Source organism: Acanthisitta chloris, unplaced genomic scaffold, assembly GCF_000695815.1.
Source record: "Acanthisitta chloris isolate BGI_N310 unplaced genomic scaffold, ASM69581v1 scaffold5487, whole genome shotgun sequence".
Taxonomy (NCBI): Eukaryota; Metazoa; Chordata; class Aves; order Passeriformes; family Acanthisittidae; genus Acanthisitta; species Acanthisitta chloris.
The window spans coordinates 11429-24334 of NW_008680805.1; the positions used below are offsets into that span (position 1 = coordinate 11429).

Here is a 12906-nt window from a genome sequence, read left to right on the forward strand (position 1 = left end):
GCTTAGGACAAACAGGCATAACTATATCACCGCTGAGTCCTGCAGTAAGGCAGCGCAGTGCCACGGCTCTGCCAAGCGCGCTGCGGGCAGCGGCTGCTGGCGCAGCTCGGCACGCCCCTGCTCACACCCACCCTACTGGGGACGTGCCCAGCGTCCTCCGAGCCCAGAGCATGCCCAGAGAGCTGTGCCCAAGCAGCAGCACTGGTGAGAAGCTGTGGGGAGCCCACCCTGCAGTGACCAGCTCAGGCGCTGCCCATGGGCCCAGCACAGGTCCTGGCTCTCACGTCCTGTCTTTGAAGCAGATGCTCCAAGGAGGAGGCGGTTCACGCTGCCGGGGCCCCTCCTGGCTCAACCATGGGATTCGTGTGCCCAGAGCTCGGCTCTGTGCAGGACTCAGAGCTCTGCGAGCTCCAGAAGAGGTGCTGCAGTGAGGAAGCTGCAGGAGCAGGTGTACCTGGGTTCAGCTTTTCTGGTTCATGAGCCAGGAGAAGAGCAGTTTCCTGGGCTGGGGCCTCCTGGCCTGCCGGATGCGCACAGCGCGCGGGGACCGCCACACCTTGATGGTGGTGTCGTCGCTGGCTGTCAGCAGCAGCTCCTGCTCCACTGGGCTGAATGCCACCGAGTTCACCACATTGTCGTGCTGCAGCTTGGCCAGGCAGACGTTATAGTGCCGGTCCCAGATGTAGCCATGACGATCCTCTGCCCCACTGTGGCAGAGAGACACTGGTCAGGGCGTCACACTGGTCAGGGCGTCACACCAGCAGCCCCAACACCCTGCTGCTCTCACCCCGTTCTTCTGCAGGGATAGGGGCAGAGGGTGTCCCAGCCCCTGTCTCCATGAGCACAAGCAGCTCCCTCCAGGATCCACAGCCCCTTCACCTCGCCCCACAGCACCTGCAGCCCCCAAGAAGGGCATTTGCCACCCACCACCAAACATGCCACAGCCCGAGATTTCAGAATGTTATGGGTTTGAATGGACCTTAGAGACCATCTAGCCCCAACCCCTGCCCTGGGTAGGGAAAACTCCCACTAGACCAGGTTGCTCAAGGCTTTATCCAACCTGGCTTTGAACACTGCCCCCTTTCCTCAGAGATTTCCAGCAGGACCAGGGCAGACATCCTTTATCACACCCTCCAGTTGTCCGTTTGCTCTTTCCAACCCCATTCCCTGCTCTGCTCCCAACTCTCCAGGAGTGTCATGCTGGCTCCAGGTGTTCTGCAGTGACAGCCCCAGGATCCTGCCCACCCCCTGGGCACACACCTGGCCACGAAGTCCCTGCTGACATCGAGGAAGATGAAGAAGCACTCCTCGTTGGGTGTGTATGCGCGGTGCGCGCGCAGCGCTCGCTTCACCTCCTTCATTGTCTTCAGGTCGAACACATGCAGGTCGATCTCCTCTGCTATGGGGGGAGGCTGCATGGGGTCCGAGATGACACAGTCCCGCGGCCAAGCTCGGCTGTTCACGTACAAGTACCTTGGGGAGGGCAGAGAGGGGTTACCTGTGCCACACTGCACACGGCAAAGCACACAGAGGGCCCGGACAGAGACTGAGCCCGCAGCCCACCTCACTGCAATCCAAGGGAACAGTCTGCTGGCCATGTTTGGAAAGGGCCACCACAACTGAAAGGTGGCTCTAGGGGTCAGGTCATGCCTTTCTAAATCCCCTTAAAACCATCTTGAGGGATGAGGGTGTCTTGTGAGTAGCAGGTGAAGGGGGGGATTCTGCCTAAGTCCCCACCTGCAGTGCTGCCTCCAGCTCTGGGGCACCAACAAAGGATGCAGAGCTGCTGGAGCAAGTCCAGAACAGGCCACAGAGATACTCTGAGGGCTGGTGCACCTCTGCCATGGAGACAGGCTGGGAGAGCTGGGGGTGTTCAGTCTGGGGAAGAGAAGGCTCAGGGGAGCCTAAAGAGGCTCCAAGAGAGCTGCAGAGGGACTTGGGACAAGGGCCTGGAGTGACAGGACAAGGGGGAATGGCTTCCCACTGCCAGAGGGCAGGGACAGATGGATATTGGGAAGGAATTCTTCCCTGTGAGGGTGGTGAGACACTGGCACAGGTTGCCCAGAGAAGCTGTGGCTGCTCCATCCCTGGAAATGTTCCAGGCCAGGTTGGATGGGGCTTGGAGCAACCTGGGCTGGTGGAAGGTGTTTCTGCCCATGGCAGGGAGGTGGGAACTACATGGTTTTTGATGCCCCTTCCAACCCAAACCATTCCGGGGTTCTACAGGTGATCTGCCTCAGGAACAGCACACACTGGTGTGTGCAGCTCCTTCACTCTCACAGGGCCTGATCCTGTCCTGAGCTGGCTCAGGAACACATTCCTGTCACGATCGGGGGCAATGTTCAGCTGTAACACACCATCAGCACCAGGATGACAGGCACCTGCTCCACCCACCACAGTCACTTCTCCTCCTGGTCCCCCCCCCAGAGCCCACCAACCCTGCCAGCCCCCACACTCACCGGTGGTCAGGGGAGAGGCCCATGCCAATGATGTGCCCATGGATGTCGATGACATGATCCAGGGAGTCAAAGAACTCATCCGAGCGCCTCTCCTCCCCCAGCACCGGCCCTGCGGTCGTCATCTGATGGGGCAGGATCCTTTTAATCCCTGTGGGACACAAAGCAGAGCGAAGAGGTTCCACAGGATACTGCCAGCAGACAGCATGGAGTCCCCAGGCTTTGGGAAGGAGCTTCCCTTGGTGCTGCTAAGAAAGGAGAACAGGCTCACTGACAAGGGCTGGAACTGAGCTGGTGTCCCTGCTGGGCTCCTTTGAGCTCTACCAGTGGGCTTTTGGCCAGGATCTCCAGGAGTGATGCACTGGCACATTCAACCTCAGACAGATGCCCAGTGCCTGTGGGTACAGCCACACCTCGCCCCAGCCTGACTCTGAAGCACACGGAAGCTGTGCTGGCTGGGGAGGCACATTGGTAGCAGAAAGGTTTTTCCCCCTCAATGAATCCCTGGGCTGGGTCCATTCTCTGCACTGTTCAGCCTGGAGGAGCCCAGCAGATGCACTGTCCAAGCACAGGTCAGCCCCAGAAAGCTCCCAAGAGCAGAGGTTTAAACCAAAGCTGGGCTCAAAGGCTTTGTAGCTTCTGAATTTCCTGACTAAAGGAGACACATGTGCTGGGACAAACTCTGTCCCCTTCCAGCTCTGCACAGAGGTCCCAAGCATAAACCATCCCCAATGGGATCCTGGAGCACCCCTGTGAGCCCCAGTGGTCCTAGGCATACATAAGCTTCATCCTCCCAGACCAGAAGGAGCTGGAAGATGGCCTGACCCATCCCACTGCCCCTCCAAAGGAATTGCTGCCAACACCCTTGATTTTATCCCCCTCCTGCAGCCCCAAAAGACAGGAGTGACACTCTAAGTCCAAGGCCACCCCCAACATCCTTAGCCTTCAAGACAGGACTGGTGTTCTTCCACTCCACTGGCACTGCTCACCACCATCTCCATCCTCACTTCCACAGCACCACACTCTCAGTTCCAAACATAGGCACACCCGAGCCAGCAGGACAGGGCACTCTGCTTGCCACCAGCAAGAGGAACAGGACCTCAGGGACCTCAGGCTGCAGCACAGCCAGGTGAGCACAGAGAACTCCTGCACCCCCTGGGGCCACAGATCAGCACACCAGGGCTGGTTCTGCACACAGACCAGGGGCACACACGACACAGCAGTGACTCATGGGGGACAGAAGCTCAGCCAGCGTCTGGCCCCGAGCACACTGTGCCACGGGCACTGGCCACCAGCCAGGGAGTCACAGAGTTCAAAGGCATCAAACAAACCCCTTGGCCATGGGAGGCTGAGCAGGAATTCGGGAGTCCAAAGGCTCTGTCTCAATGTGTGGCAGGTCCCACTCTGTGAGGAGGCCTAGGCTCAACCTCGGGGATGGAGGTGCAGGCCTGGCTCAGCCCAGAGAATCCAGGCACAGCCCAGGAGATCCAGGCACAGCCCCAGCTCAGCCCAGGGGACCCAAGCACAGCCATGGGGATCCAAGTTTAGACCCAGCTTCGTCCAGAGGATCCAGGCACAGCCCCAGCTCAGCCCAGGGGATCCAAGCACAGACCCAGCTCAGGCCAGGGATACAGGCATGGCCAAGGTCCACCACAGCTGTCTGCAGACCTGGCCATGAGTTAGAGCACAGAGCTCACTCAGTCCAGGTCATGTTCCTAACTGAGGTGGGAGAGTGACTCTTCCCCAAGTTGCCTCCAGTTCTGGAAACTGCCTCCCCCTGCCTAACTGGGCTGTACTGGTGTGGGACTGAGTCACGCCAAGGTCAGGAGAGCCTGCAGCAGGGAAGCAAGGCTGTAATTGTGCAAGCAGTGAAAAGAACTCAAACTGTGTGGCTTCACAGAAGAGTCTTGCCTATGAGCAGTGTCTCCCCCATATTTCTGATCCTTCCCTCTCTGCCTGCTTTAGTGTGTTTTGGAGAAGGAGCCAGACTACCTGCTCCTGCTCCCCACTGCACTGACATCCTGTAAGTTCAGACTCTACTAGTCCCAGTGCCTCAACAAGAGAGCCCCAGGTGAGCAAGGGACACCCTAATCCAGAACAAGGCCACTGGCAGTGCCATTGCCAGGGCTGTGCTGCACCCACAGCCCCTTGTACCCCCCTGAGCAAGGATGCTGCAAGCTGAGCAAGGATGCTGCAAGCTGCCTGGCATCGCTAACTACAGAAACACCACCTGGGGCAGCCAGTAACCCACTATGAAACCCCGCAGTCCCAAGGCAGGAGGGTCCCACTGTCTCACTGGGGCTCAAAGCCCATGTGATGGAGGTTGGTCCCATCCTGGACAGAGGGCAGGCAGGGAAGAGGCAGGGGCAGGCAGGGCATTCAGAGCTGGGAGCACTGTGCAAATGCCACATGAACTCCATGCTGCTCAGACCAGTCTTGCCCTGATAGCCTCTCCATCCCCACAAGAGAACAGGACTGAGACCCCTCCACACACCCACAGAGGCAAAATAGGGCAAGCACTACCCTGGCAGCAGCAAAACAACCCTCAGACAAGTGCTTGTGAGGTGGAACCCCTTCAGTGACAGGGGCCTCTCAAAAAAACCTGTATCCAGAGTCCAGAACCCTGAGCAAACTGCAGCTCACACCTCACAGGTGAGCAGCAGACAGACCAGGTGTCTCCCAACCCAACCCAAATCCCAGAGCACAGCTGGGATTTGGGTCTCTCCCAGCCCAAATCCAGAGTACAGCTGCAGCCCAGGGAGGCTCAGACCCAGCCTTACCTATCTGGTGTGGGGAGTAGGTGAGGCATCCCGTGGTGAAGATCAAATACTTTATCTTGCTGTTGCTGTTGGTGGGGAGCAGGTTTGGCTCGGGGCGTTTAGTTCTGTTGCGCACGAACAGCTCAGCCACCTTTGTCTCCAGCTCGGTGTCGCTCAAGGCAGGTCCCACTCGCCCCTCCAGGATATCATCGAAGAGCTGCTGCAGCCCCTGCTGCGCTGGCACACCCCCAGCCCCCTGTCCTGCCTGCACCTCCCCAGCCTGCCGGGGCTGGGCCTCCTCCTCCTCGCTCTCACTGCCGAGGTCGAACACTGGGCAGGAGGAGGAAGCTGCCAGCTGCTCCTCGTAGTCCAGGAGTAGGTCTGGGCAATCGTAGCGGCTGCAGTCGGCCACCATCACAGTCCGGATGGTGCTGGCATTCAGGTTCTGAATTTTGAACAGTCTCTTCACTACGTTCATATTTTCAGACTCGATGCCCTGCAAGCAGAGAGGAGAAGTGAGCAGGAACACATGTCACTCCCACAGCTCAAACCCTGAGCTGGCACAGGGACATTGGCCACCAACAACCCCTTCACACTCTGTGTGTCTCCTGACAGGAGACATGGCCCAAGGCGATCCAACTCTGCTGAGCTCCTGCCTACTGTGGATGGACACACACTGGGACAAAACGTTCCTGCAGGCAGGCAGCAGTGGAGCTGGGAAGCACAGAATCTGACCAGGCAGCTCTGTGGCCAACCAGCCTGACCTCATCAGCTGGTGCTACCCAGTGCTTTACAGTGCTGGGCAAGAGCTGGATCCGATCCTTGTGATTCCCTTCCATAGAATCATCAGGGTTGGAGGAGACCTCTAGGATCATCAATTCCAACCTTTCATCTGTCACTGCTGTAACCCCTAAACCCTTAAACATATCTTCCAGAGCCAGGTTCATATGTCTCTTTAACACCTCCAGAGATGATGACTCCACCACCTCCCTGGGCAAACTATTCCAGTGCCTGACCACCCTGACAAGGAAAGCATTTATCCTAATATCTAATCTGAATCTCCATTGTCTCTTCCAGCTCAGGATACTCTGCATTCTATTATCTACAAGAATTTCAGGCACAGGCCTCTGTGATAAGCATGACTTGGGATCCCTCTGGTCCACAGCAGCACTGGCAGAAACTCACCCTGTGCTCCTGGAGACTGCCAGTACCCCTCAGCAGGACCAGCCTGCTATCTGCTCCAGACACACACAGCAGGTCCCTCTCTGCCTCACCGCTCATGCTGTGCCCGTGCTCCCACAGCCCTGCCATGGGCAGGTCCTTCCTGGCCTCTCAGATTTGGAAAGGTTAATGCTGCAGGGTCAGTGCAGCACAGAGATGTGGCTTTGGGAAGGGTCTCTGCCACCAGAGGGTTTCACCTAGGGTCTGTATCATGTTAAAAACACAAAACATGAGGATGTACAGCTGTGACATTGAGACAGAGTCAAAACATGGAAGAGGAACACAGCTGAGCAGCCTAGGTGCCACAGAATGGAGGAGCAGTCTGAGCCCAGCACACACAGCTCTCCAGGTCTCACCATGGCATCAGAGGCAGCACCTGTCCCAAGGAACCTCAGCTGGGCTCAGGCAGAGCTGAGCGCAGCCTCCAGCTGCCTCTGGCTCTCGGGAACAAAGCCCTGAGCTGGCAAGAGACAGAAGGGCCATTGCTGGGACACATGCCAGGCTACTGCCAGCCCAGGCCCAACTTCAGACTGACAGGGACCTCTGCAACCCTGCAGTTGGGCAATGCATGCTCTGGGGGACTGCAGTTAAGTCCTAATTAATGGGCAAGAGTTAATGGGATGTGAGGGCAGTTAGAATATTGCAGTGGGTACCACAACACTGAGTGTGGAGAAGCCTCACGCAAGGGTTGCCTCGAGCTCAGGATCCTGAGGGCAAGTCAGAGGAGACAAACAGGGAGGACAGGAGGACTGGGCCATCCTTGCCTGCAGCCTTCCCTCCCCCAGGAGGCAGCAGGAAGCTGCACAGCCTGTGGAGCTGGAAGGAAGCTCACCTGGAACGCGTTGTTCAGCCACAGCACCGAGCAGGAGGTTACGCGCCCAATGCGATGCAGATTGCCCGAGATCAGGTTGGTTTCATTCAGCCAACAGCCAAACACGTCGTAGGGTTTGTTCCTCACCCTGGAAAGCAGCGTGAAGTTCTCTGGAAGGGAGAGGAAACATGAGTGTGAGGTGATGGCTCCCAGCCAGGGCTCTGGAGAAGTGCAGGACAGGGGAAGTGGACTTGGGTCTGGCAGAAAAAGCGCTGAGGCAGCACTGCCAATCTCCATCCAGTTCCCACTCCCTGCTGTGGAGACAGAGCATCTCTCCCTTCTAGAGATGTGTGGGGAGAGCCTGCACAAGGGAAACTGAAACAACATGGCAGCCACAGATCCAGAGCAGAGAGCAGTGCAGCCTCCCAGTCCTTCCCTGAGTAGGGCCCACGGCAGCCCCTGGGGACAAGGACGAGTCAAACTCAGACAGACTTTCACTCCCACGCCTGGAGCTTGGGGCCTTTCTGTGCACTCCTGAGTCCTGGCACAGTGGGACTGTGGCACAGAGAGAGTGAGAGATAACACAGCGGGGATTAGCCACAACAGAGCTGCAGCAGGATCAGAGACTCTGGTGACAGCACCTCAGAATACCACATGAGACCTCAGGGTGGGACTAGAGCCACAAAGATGCTCCAAGGGCTGAATCCAGCAACTCTGCCAAGGAACCAGGCTGGGAGAGCTGGGAGTGTTCAGCCTGGGGAAGAGAAGGCTCTGGGGAAACCTCAGAGCCCCTTCCAGTGCCTAATGGGGCTCCAAGAGAGCTGCAGAAGAACTCTGGCCTGGAGTGCCAGGACAAGGGGGAATGGCATCGCACTGCCAGAGGGCAGGGCTAGATGGGACATTGGGAAGGAATTCTTCCCTGTGAGAGTGGTGAGGCACTGGCACAGGTTGCCCAGAGAACCTGTGACTGCCCCATCCCTGGAAATGTTCCAACCAGGTTGGACAGGACTTGGAGCAACCTGGGCCAGTGGAAGGTGTCCACGGCATGGCAGGGGGTGGAACTGGATGAGCTTTAAGTTCCTTCCAACCAAAACCAGTCTGGCATTCCATGTCTGGCACCACACGAGTCAGAAAGAGGGGCTTCAGAACAATGTGGATATAACCCTTGTCTTGCCCAGACTGTCACACAGAACAGAAGCTAAGTGGCCATAATGCCACACTGCCTTTATTTAGGTGCCGCTGGGCTGACCTGAGCAGACTTAAGGCTGTCTGTAAAGGTCTCCCCTCCAAAACCATGATTGGGACCCCTTCGCTCAGATGTCAGAAGGGACAAGCTGAGGTCAAGGCCACCACACACCAGAGGAAGGGAACTCAGCCCTCCCAGGAGCCCCAGCAGGCAGCACTCACCCATGCTGATCACAGCAATCTCCCCTGAGGAGGAGATGTGAGGCCCCACGAAGACTCCAGACACCAGCAGAAGGGAGTCATCGGAGTTGAACTGGGAGAACTGGGTGTAGCTCCAGTTGTATGGCCTCATGTTGGAGCTGTGCTGCAGGGAGATGTCCAGCTCATTGCTCCAGATCTACAGAGACATGAGCAAACAGGCAGGAAGCTGCTGAGAAGCCTGAGAGTGGTTCCACTTTATCTGCCCTGCCACCACTCACCGGGACAAGAAAAACAAACAGTATCACAAACCTCATTTAACTGCCTACCAGTCCCCATGGCCCTGACAGACAATGGAGAGGGGCTAAGTACAGAACTGCTGCTCCATCAGCCAGTGGAGAGGTGTTCAGGAAGTGCTTGGTGCTCTCACAGCTGGGTTTCCACTGTGTTCAGAGAGATTCCTCCCAGGACAACCACTCATGCAAGTGGATCATTGTCTCCCCACTCTTTATCAGACCCAGGGCACAACAGGGTACTGATTTGCACCTAGAAAGCACCAGAGCCAGGCAGGCACCTTGCCCATGTACACACACACACACGGGCTGGCACTGCAATCCACAACCCTCAGGGTGACATTTGCAAGAGTCATTAGTATTGTGGCTTTGAGAATAGCTCAGGAACCAATCTAAGTCCAAGGACATCCAGTCCAACCTCTCCTCTCCACACACTTCCCAGAGGTTACTCTCAGGGCTAAGCCCCATGGAACCAGGGCTGGGCAGGGCTCCTGCCACTTTACCTTGACTGTGCAGTCTTTGGAGCACGAGGCAAACAGGCAGCCAGAGTGGGAGAAGCTGAGGTGCAGAACCTGGTCATTGTGCTCCTTCAGAGCCTGCACCTCCACACAGGGGATGGTGTCGTAGAGCCTCTGGAACTCATCATACCAGGAGACAGCAGCTGCAGCACAGAGCAGGGACACGGGACAGCAGTGTGAGTGAAGGAAGCACAGAACTGGACTAAACACAGCATCAGCCTTTACTAAACCAGTTGAGGCTCCTGTGAGCAATGCCAGAAGCTCTGCTGGGGCACCAACCAGGGCTGCAGCTAGTTCCCAGCAATCAGCATTATCTGCAGTAGCTTCCCTACTCCCACACACAAAAACCCCCTTTCTTCCAGTAAACACACAGCTCCACACTGTACATATGCTTTCCAAACTAGCACAGCCCTACTGAAACCCTGCCAGGGGAGGGTTAGGTGGATATCAGGAAAAGGTTCTTCCCCCAGAAGGTGGTTGGTTGGGTACTGGAACAGCTCCCCAGGGCAGTGGTCACGGCCCCGTGGCTGACAGAGCTCCAGGAGTGTTTGGCCAATGCTCTCAGGCACAGGGTGGACTGTCGGGGTGTCTTGTGCAGGGCAGGGATTGGACTGATGGTCCTCAAGAGAATTCTGTGTGATTCTGTGTGAAGTAGCCAAGGCAGAGCTGTCATACTAAACCCCTGCCTAGGACAGAATGGTCCTCCAAAGGGAGATGTGCTCCAGCACTGCCAAACCTGCCCAGCTGTGACGAGAGGGAAGGTTCAAAAAAAGGGTCTGCGACCAGGAAAAAAATATCTCCATGGTATAAAAAACTTGGAAAAATGAGGGAGAAGAAAGGGAGTTGGACACAGCATGCCAGGAGAGGAGGAGCCCTGTGGCAGCACAGTCTGGGGCACACTCACAGGGTCCCACTGGCAGCCAGAAAAGAGACAAATAAAGAAGAATTTCAGCAAGGGCCTCCCAGACAGCTACAGACTTCTGGCAGCAGCAAATCCCAAAGAAGCAAAGAGGATTAGACATGTCTATGGATAAGGGCCAACTTTACTAGTGACACTGAACAGAACTGAAGGGCTTTTTGGAACTCGCTGCAGCCCAGGAGGCACCTGTCCTGCAGGCAGGACCCAGCTTGCTGCCAGCACAGCCCCCAGTGCTGCTGGGATCCCACTGGGACCCCACATCCCAGTGCAGGCTGGGACTTTCAGCCCCTCTGAGGCTCCTGGCCCCAGCCTAGCTGGCTGGGAAACAGCCTGAACAGACCCCATGTGGCCAAGCAACCCCAACATTTCCTCTTACAGACACACTGGATACTATTCTCTCAACCCTCCTGGGTTGGAGCTGCCCAGGGCAGGCAGGCTGGCAGCTGAATTCCCCAAACTCCCACTCCATCCCCTTCCCAGGCCTCCAGCTGTCTCTGTCCCCACTGTGCCATGGAGGGAGCCCACAGCTCCAGCAGCACAGCCAGGGAGGGGCCTGAATATGTTACTGAGCTGCACTGACTACTCACTCCTAATTAGAACCCAAAAACAGGGCTGGCAGCTGACTAACGAGCTCCAGGAGGAAACAAGCCTGGTCAGGGCCTCCAACGAACCCTGAAGAGAACATCATCAGCCCCACAGAGCAACCAGGGTCTGCACAAGGTGAACTCACACAGCCTGAGTCATCCCACCCACACCCCACCTCTTCCCAGAGCCCTTCTGCACTGCTGTTCCTGCTGCAGGAGAATGGGTCCTGCTTCTTGTGCTTTGGTTTTCTTCCTGTCCTTCTGCAGCCACTGCAACTCAGGATCTAGGAGCCAGTTCCCTATATCACTGCTGGAAGCCCCTGCACAGCCCTCCTGGATCCCTGCAGCATGCTGGGAACAGGCTGTTTGCACCCCAAGAAAACCCCCCTGGGCAGCAAAGGGCTTCTGCTGGCAGGTGCCCAAGGCCTGTCCCAGCTAGTGACAGTACTGTCACCTTACAGACTGCACCAAACTGTTTCCAGCACTGGATGCTCAGCCTGGAGCAAAGCTGTGACCACATAACTGTCCCCCTGAGCCTGCTGACAGCTTGGCTAGGGACAACCCTGCAGGCTCAGCCCTCTCCAAGGGTGCTGAGGCCCAGACCACGTCCAAGCTGGGGCAGCTGCTGCCCCAGGAGTGCCCACAGGGCAGCCACAGGCAGGCAATGCCCACCCCAGGCAGGCACAGTTTCCCTGCCCAGCCTGGTCCCACAGGACCCTCTGAGCAGTCCGTGGCAGTGCTCAGCCTGGCTGGGGAATCACAGAATCAATCAGGATGGAAAAGACCTCTGAGATCACCAAGTCACTAGACCATGGCACTGAGTGCCACATCCAGTCTCTCCTTAAACACCTCCAGGGATGGTGACTCCACCACCTCCCTGAGCAGCAGATTCCAGTGTTTGATCATCCTTTCTGGGAAGAAATTCTACCTGATGTCCAACCTAAACCTCCCTTGGCACAGCTTGAGACTATGTTCTCTAGTCCTGTCACTTGTTCCCTGGGAGCAAAGCTTGACCCCATCAGGTTCCAACCTCCTGTCAGGGAGCTGTAGAGTGATTAGGTCAACCCTGAGCCTCCTCTTCTGCAGGCTAAACACCCCCAGCTCCCTCAACTGCTCCTCATAGGACTTGTGCTCCACCCCTCAATGTCTCTCTTGTCATGAGGGGCCCAGAACTGGACACAGGACTGGAGGTGCCTCACCAGTGTCCAGTACAGGGTGGCAGTCACTGTGCTAGTCCTGCTGCCACACTGCTGCTGATACAAGCTAGGATGCCCTTGGCCTTGGTCACCTGGGCTCATGTTCAGCTGCTGTCCCCAGCACCCCCTGGGCCTCCTCCACTGGTTTGCTTTCCAACCATTCTGCCCCAGTCTGTAAGAAGCAGAGCCTGTTGCAGGGATGGCTGTGAAGTCCTGATGGGGACAAGCCAGCAGTGACTCCACAGATCCACAGGGGCTGGGATACAGCAGTCTCCCACTCACTGCAGCTACCAGGATCTCCCTGGACAGCACTTGCAGAGCACCTAGAGAGAGCTCTGAAACCTCTCTGTGAGAGGAAGGGAAAGGCAAAGCATTTCCAGCCCTCTGATTGCTGTTTCCAAAGGGTTTGGGCAGTCCCAGAGCTCTTCCCATTCCTATTACAGCCTAGGACACCCCATCATACAGTGACACCTGGGACACAGTGACACCCCATGATGCAGTGACACCTGGGACAGTGACACCCCATGATGCGGTGACACCTGGGACACAGTAACACCCTGGACACAGTGACACCTGGGACATGGTGACATAGACACAGTGTCAGACCTCAGGACACAGGGACACCTGGACACAGGAATAGCCCTGGGACATCCAGGACACAGTGTCACACTGCAGACACAGTGTCAGAGCTAACGGGAGGCTGCCCAGTGGCTCCACCACCGGCACAGCACACCGAGAGCCGAGCAGCACCGCGGGGGCAGCAGAG

At 57.0% G+C, this 12906-nt stretch overlaps 1 protein-coding gene across 1 annotated transcript; it reads right to left on the reverse strand.

Moving 5' to 3' along the window:
* Window positions 1-157: 157 nt before the first annotated feature.
* FBXW5 (F-box and WD repeat domain containing 5) lies at window positions 158-9643 on the reverse strand (the record flags this gene model as incomplete). Its single annotated transcript, XM_009077835.1, has 7 exons — window positions 158-707; window positions 1261-1473; window positions 2460-2607; window positions 5237-5711; window positions 7269-7417; window positions 8655-8829; window positions 9427-9643. Coding segments are annotated over 7 exons (1624 nt in total), but the record flags the coding sequence as incomplete, so codon positions are not given.
* Between the last annotated feature and the right edge of the window lie 3263 nt (window positions 9644-12906).